The following is a 7,911-nucleotide window of genomic DNA, read 5'->3' on the forward strand; positions in this document are numbered from 1 at the left end:
CTGAGTTTCAATAGAGATTATTTGGATGGAGGGTATAAAAAACAAAGAGGAGGTTGAACTAGTGAAACTTTCACATTGCTAGTATATTTTAGGGTTTGTATATTCTCTGGAAAAGGAGTTGTAGAACAATAATGAACAAATTTTTCATTCTATTTCTTGTATCACTAGGGCTATGACTTTCCACTATACTGTATACATATATACAGTACACTCATTAAGGCTCTATGTTGATTGCAAACTGTTCTTGCCTAATTCCCCCAATTTACTTCATTATATGCACATTTATTTTCAGAATGTTTCTACCAAGCTGAGTATTTTCAGAAGGTTAGGGTACAAGTATATTTTTAGTAAAATAATACTAGATTTTGTATTAATCTGAAATTAAAAATAAATGAGTTTGAATGGAGCATTTTAGAAATGAGGTTTTAATAATATACTTAGCCATATGTCCCTTTCTGATAAATGATTTAAACTTAAAGGAAGCCTTTAAATTTAAAGGAACACTTTAAATACACTTGATATTGCCATCATTTTCTTAGTCCTGGGTACAGTATTGGTCAGGACCGAAGAAAGATATAGTTGCCATAGAAACTTTTAAAGAACAAAATTGTGTGAAGCTAACTTAAATATTTGTTAATATCTGAAGGTAACCACAACATTAGAGGAAAAGGGGCTGAGAATGAGACCAATGAAATTGCATAAATCTAGTTGTCCCAACTCAGAAATTTCAGTTGGGGCATATATGTATACGTTGTGGAAACAGATAAAGAAAGTGAGAAAAATAGGAAAACCTCCCCAATTTTATGCAAGTGACCACAAGCAGATCTTTGATACAAGGAATATAAATCTAACAAAGTGACTCCTGCTAAGATATATTTCTAAACAAAATTTTGGTTTCTGTGGGAAGACTCCAGAAATAGAGTCTAAATCACATGCTAAGTTAAAGAATATAATTTAAGCATTTAAGCTTGTTAAACCCTTTTTTCTCCAACGGTATTTGGAAACACTCAACATTTTTTTATCATGCTTCATGTTTTTCAAACTTTACATAATATATTTCTGAATAAATTCATATTTATTGTACCTCCCCATAAATGCACATAGCAATATGGAAGTAGTAATGTTTTCACCCATAGATTTAGCCTATACTTTTGTACCAGTCAGCATTAACACAGTGAATCATTTTTTCAGAAATTCAAAACAAAAATATTTCTGGAAAGATGCAATTCCATCCATAGATATATTAAATCAGATAAATCATAAGTATGAAACCATTAAAACCTCTCCTCAATGAAATTTGACTATATATACACTACATATTCTTTTCTTTAAAGTAAATTTCAGAAAATGCTATTTTTTACTATTTTGAAATTAATGAATTTATCTTACTTCTGTATTTGTTGTGTGATGTATGAAATATAGTAATGATATTTTTAGCTGCTTTGGCATTGTTTATTAAAAATAAAGCTATGTAATTTGTTTAAAAGAATGATGTTTTGTCAAAAATTTACTTTATTTTTATTTGCTGTTACAGTCTAGTCCCAACTACCATGAAGAAAAGTACAGATGCGAATATCTTCATAACAAGTTGGCTCATATCAAAAGACGTATAGGTGAATTTGACCAACAACAAGCAGGGTCCTGGCACTAGGGCTCTGGACCAGAAGATGTGAATAAACTAAAGATTATTTATTTAAAATTCCATACAGCTTATTCTAAAGATTTAAAAATAAGTGAACATTCTCTAAGGCAGCAGGAGCATTAGCAGTCTGAATTTGTTGTTTTGTTGATGGGGAGGATGTTGCTTCTCTGCATAGTTGAAGCTGCTTTTTTCTGGTCCCCTTTTCCTTAACTCTTACTTGTTTATCCATGGAAATCATTTTACCATTGGGTAATGGGGATCCAGGCTCTATACTTCTGAGATTGTACACATTTTTCAAATGAAAAAAGTTGAAGTTAAAAAAAAGCTTTTCAATAACTACAGGTCTATTTTCTGAATTGTTTTCTTCTGAATGCGAAACTATTTGCCTTAAATGGTACAGAGTTTTAAAATTTGCACAAAATAAAACAAAAAAGATATGTTGTTCGGGGAAGGTTAAAAGGTGGTATATAACTTTTATATATATCTATATATATATATATATACACCTATCAACAAGAAACACTTATTCCTGTGATTTCAACCCCCACTACAGTGGTTGCCTTATGGTGTTTTCTTATGTACCTGAAATATACTTACTTAATTAATTTTACCATAAGTACATTGCTTCCCTCTGTGTAGGCATTCTGTGGCCTACTGTGTGTGTGAGTGTGTGTGTGTGTTTGTGTGTGTGTGAGAGAGAGAGAGAGAATGGTATGCATACACAATATGGGGGCAGGAATGGTACATAGGCCAAATGTTCAGGTTGATGTAACTAACAAGTGTTAGTACAGGACAAATTTGTCAGCTTTCTTACCAGAGATGAATTGATGCTCTAAAAATAATTCTATAGTTTGGAACAAAATTATAAAATTAAACATGTAGGTGACCTATTTATATACTGCTATAAAAGTATTTTTTGAAGAGAAATATGCAATGAAGCTATTGCCTACATGAAATGTATATTTAAAGATTTTTTTTCCTGAGGATCAGGAATATAACAAAGATGTATTTAACTACAAAATACTGTGATCATCAAACAGCACAAACTTTCATTTCATGGTGTTAATTGGTTTAATTTAATTAAACCATAATTTTATCATGTGGGAACATAAGTTATTTGGTCAAAACTTAGACTTATATTTGTCTTTTCTGTCTTAATATATTTCTTTCAAAGTGCTGCCAATTGAAAAGGGAAGCATTATGTTTACAAATCTAATTTTTTTTAATGTTTGCCAAAAATTTTGGTAGTATCTTTAATAAACTTGTCTTCAGCATCAACTCTGTTGTCATGTATTGCTTGCTAGAATATAACTTACAGGAGAATTTGAGTTAGTGTATTATTTAATCTTACAAGGCAGCACAATTCTGTTGTTAGTTGCAAAGTCGTGTCCGACCCATTGCGACCCCATGGATAATGTTCCTCCAGACCTTCCTGTCCTCTACCATCTTCTGGAGTCCATTTAGGCTCATGCCTACTGCTTCAATGACTCCAACCAGCCACCTCATTCTCTGTTGTCCCCTTCTAGCCACCATGTTTTCCCCAAAATAAGCCCTAGCTTGATTTTTGGGGGTAGGTCTAATATAAGCCCTACCCCAAAAATAAGCCCTAGTTAAGGCCAACATACACTGGATCATGGAGAAAGCTAGGGAGTTTTCTTGGCTGCAGACCCCGTTTGCGGTGATCTTGGAGCCCAGGAAAATAAAATCTGTCACTATCTCCATTTCTTCCCCCATTTGCCAGGAATTGAGAGGGCCGGATGCCATGATCTTGGTTTTCTTAACGTTTAGTTTGAACCCAACTTTTGCACTCTCCTTGACACACAACAAGCAGCTCTTTAGTTCCTCTTCACTTTCTGCCATTAGAGTGGTATCATCTGCATATCTTAGGTTGTTGATATTTCTCTCGGCAATCTTAATTCCAACTTTTGATTCATCTAGCCCTACCTTTCTCACGATGTGCTTTGCGTATAAGTTAAACAGGCAGGGCAACAGTATACAGCCTTGCCAGACTCCTTTCCCAATTTTGAACCAATCAGTGGTTCCGTGTTCAGTTCTCACTGTTGCTTCTTGACCCGCATATAAAGCCCTAAATGGCTTGGGTCCGGGATATCTGAGGGAACACCTGCTGCCAGCATCAAGTTCCCTTCGTCCAGTGCGCTCCCACAGGGAGGGTCTTCTCAGGGTGCCACCGGTAAGAGATTGCCGGCGGACGACACCCAGGGATAGGGCCTTCTCAGTGGGGGCGCCTGCCCTTTGGAACCAGCTGCCAGTGGAGCTGAGGACTGCCCCCTACCTCCATTCATTCCGCCGGGACCTGAAGACCTGGCTCTTCGAGCTCTCTGGCCCAGGCTGAGGATTAATCTTATTTTAACTGGGGTTTTATTTATACAGGGACAAATTTAATTTTTTTTTAAACTTGTTTTTAACTTTTGTATTTTGGTTTTTAATTACCCTGTAAACCGCCCTGAGTCCTTCGGGAAAGGGCGGTATATAAATGTAATAAAATAAAATAAAATAAAATAAAATAAATATAGATTTCTCAAGAGACAAATAAGAAGGTCTGGTACTCTCATCTCTTTAAGAACCTGCCAGAGTTTGTTGTGATCCACAGAAAAATATCTATTTCTGCTTCATTGACTATGCTAAAGCATTTGATTGTGTGGATCACAACAAACTCTGGCAGGTTCTTAAAGAGATGAGAGTACCAGACCTTCTTATTTGTCTCTTGAGAAATCTATATGCGGGTCAAGAAGCAACAGTGAGAACTGAACCACTGATTTGTTCAAAATTGGGAAAGGAGTCTGGCAAGGCTGTATACTGTTGCCCTGCCTGTTTAACTTATACGCAAAGCACATCGTGAGAAAGGTAGGGCTAGATGAATCAAAAGTTGGAATTAAGATTGCTGAGAGAAATATCAACAACCTAAGATATGCAGATGATACCACTCTAATGGCAGAAAGTGAAGAGGAACTAAAGAGCTGCTTGTTGTGTGTGAAGAAGGAGAGTGCAAAGGTTGGGTTCAAACTAAACATTAAGAAAACCAAGATCATGGCATCCGGCCCTCTCAATTCCTGGCAAATGGGGGAAGAAATGGAGATAGTGACAGATTTTATTTTCCTGGGCTCCAAGATCACCGCAAACGGGGTCTGCAGCCAAGAAATTAAAAGACGCTTGCTCTTGGGGAGGAAAGCCTTGGCAAACCTAGACAGCACACTAAAAAGCAGAGACATCACCCTGCCAACAAAACTGCATATAGTCAAGGCTATGGTCTTCCCAGTTGCAATGTATGGCTGTGAAAGTTGGCCCATAAGAAAGGCTGAGCACCAAAGAATTGAAGCCTTTGAACTATGGTGCTGGAGAAGACTCCTGCGAGTCCCTTGGACTGCAAGGCGATCAAACCGGTCAGTCCTAGAGGAGATCAACTCTGACTGCTCTTTAGAAGGACAGATCCTGAAGTGGAAACTCAAATACTTTGGCCACCTAATGAGAAGGAAGGATTCACTGGAGAAGAGCCTAATGCTGGGAAAGGTTGAGGGCAAGAAAAGAAGGGGACGACAGAGAATGAGGTGGCTGGATGGAGTCACTGAAGCAGTAGGCGTGAGCCTAAATGGACTCGAGAAGATGGTAGAGGACAGGAAGGCCTGGAAGAACATTGTTCATGGGGTCGCAATGGGTCGGACACAACTTCGCAGCTAACAACAACAAAAGTTTTTACCAAATCCTGCAGTGTGTTGGGAACTCAAGAGGTGGCACACACACACAGCCATCCATGCTCCTGGCTCTGCCCAGGGAACACCAATCTTTCTTAAGGCCTCCCTTCTGGGTAAGATGAGGATTGAAAGCTAAATCTCTGGTATGTTTCACTGGCAAGAAAGTAACATGAGGGAAAACCTGTAGCCAATTACAAAGAATTGTATTTTTCTCTAATGAACACCTTGTTAAGAAATCACAATTTTCATATCACATACAGGTAAAACTCGAAAAATTAGAATATCTTGCAAAAGTTCATTTATTTCAGTAATGCAACTTAAAAGGGGAAAGTAATATATGAGATAGACTCATTACATGCAAAGCAAGATAGTTCAAGCCATGATTTGTCATAATTGTGATGATTATGGCATACAGCTCATGAAAACCCTAAATCCACAATCTCAGAATATTAGAATATTACATGCAATCATTAAAACAAGGAGTGTACATAGAACAATATCGGACCTCTGAAAAGTATAAGCATGCATATGTACTCAGTACTTGGTTTGGGTCCCTTTTGCAGCAATTACTGCCTCAATGCGGCGTGGCAAGGAAGCTATCAGCCTGTGGCACTGCTGAGGTGTTATGGAAGACTAGGATGCTTCAATAGTGTCCTTCAGCTCTTCTGCATTGTTCAGTCTCTTGTCTCTCATCTTTCTCTTGGCAATGCCCCATAGATTCTCTATGGGGTTCAGGTCAGGCGAGTTTGCTGGCCAATCAAGCACAGTAATCCCACGGTCATTGAACCAGGTTTTGGTGCTTTTGGCAGTGTGGGCAGGTGCCAAGTCCTGCTGGAAAATGAAGTCAGCATCCCCATAAAGCTTGTCTGCGGAAGGAAGCATGAAGTGCTCCAAAATCTCCTGGTAGACGGCTGCGTTGACCCTAGACTTAATCAAGCACAGTGGACCAACACCAGCAGATGACATGGCTCCCCAAATCAACACAGACTGTGGAAACTTCACACTGGACTTCAAGCATCTTGCAGTGTGTGCCTCTCCATTCTTCCTCCAGACTCTGGGTCCTTGGTTTCCAAATGAGATGCAAAAGTTGCTCTCATCAGAAAAGAGGACTTTGGACCACTGAGCAACAGATCAGGTCTGTTTTTCTTTAGCCCAGGTAAGACGCTTCTGACGTTGTTTGTTGTTCAGGAGCGGCTTGACAAGAGGAATACGACATTTGAAGCCCAAGTCCAGGATCCATCTGTGTGTGGTGGCTCTTGATGCACTGACTCCAGTCTCAGTCCACTCCTTGTGAAAGTCCCCAACTCTTTTGAATGGCCTTTTCCTGACAATCCTCTCCAGGCTGCGGTCATCCCTGCTGCTTGTGCACCTTTTTCTTCCACACTTTTCCCTTCCACATAACTTTCTATTAATGTGCTTTGATACAGCACTTTGGGAACATCCAACTTCTTTTGCAATTACTTTTTGAGGCTTTCCCTCCTTATGGAGGGTGTCAATGATGGTTTTCTGCACAACTGTCAGGTCAGCAGTCTTCCCCATGATTGTGATTCCTACTGAACCAGACTTAGAGACCATTTAAAGGCTCAGGAACCCTTTGCAGGTGTTATGGCTTAATTTGCTGATTAGAGTGGGACACTTTGAGCCTAGAATATTGCACCTTTTCACAAAATTCTAATTTTCTGAGATTGTGGCTTTCAGGTTTTCATGAGCTGTACGCCATAATCATCACAATTATGACAAATCACGGCTTGAACTATCTTGCTTTGCATGTAATGAGTTATCTCATATATTAGTTTCCCCTTTTAAGTTGCATTACTAAAATAAATGAACTTTTGCACGATATTCTAATTTTTCGAGTTTCACCTGTATTCATGATAGAAAACAAAAATATTTTCTCTCTTTATTCTGTCAGTACCAGTGCCCAGACAATGTTTGATTTGGGAATATGACATAGGTGCCCTTCCCTGATGCACAATATGACACAGTATGCCAAATTTTTATATTTTATTTTGTTAAGAAAAATGTTGATATGTAAACTGCCTAGTATTACCTGGGTAATTGAAATCACATACCAGTTGATTCAATTGATACGATTATGAAAGCATAGGATACCTAAATTAGTAGGATAATAGCACTTTCTGATTATCAGATTGACAGTCTTCCTATATCAGTATCAGTATAGAGGTGAACCTATATTTCTGACATTTGACTGAATTTTTGTTGAACTCAATCCATGTCAGAAACTCCAAATTAATGTCTTATTTAGGTTAAATTTTCTGGATAATTGGTCATTTTTTTTCTAGTATCATTTGAGTCTTGCTTCAGTTATTGTTTTTAAATTAGTAGAATGGTATAAAAACCTAGATTTGTAACATAGTTGGCTTGAGAATTTTGACATGTCCATATGAGTCCTTTGCATCCCTCTCAAATTGGTTCTGGCTTATATTCTTACACCATTCTCACATTTCAATGATAACAGATTTGCTATTAGCTCAACTTCATAGTATTGAAAAAAGTTGTAATTCCTTTTGCAAACGTGTCCTGTAAAATTTATGGATA

General features: G+C 37.9%; 1 protein-coding gene across 1 annotated transcript in view; it reads left to right on the plus strand.

The window, feature by feature from the left end:
• Positions 1 to 2,920, plus strand: part of ELL2 (elongation factor for RNA polymerase II 2) — a 41,437-nt gene extending 38,517 nt beyond the window's left edge. Inside the window, exon 12 of the mRNA XM_083354566.1 lies at positions 1,535 to 2,920. Coding sequence (XP_083210692.1) covers positions 1,535 to 1,651 — 117 coding nt within the window. The 3' untranslated portion in view covers positions 1,652 to 2,920. The remainder of the gene's footprint in view (positions 1 to 1,534) is intronic.
• Positions 2,921 to 7,911: the final 4,991 nt, after the last annotated feature.

Source organism: Vipera ursinii, assembly GCF_947247035.1.
Source record: "Vipera ursinii genome assembly, chromosome: 2".
NCBI classification, from domain to species: domain Eukaryota; kingdom Metazoa; phylum Chordata; class Lepidosauria; order Squamata; family Viperidae; genus Vipera; species Vipera ursinii.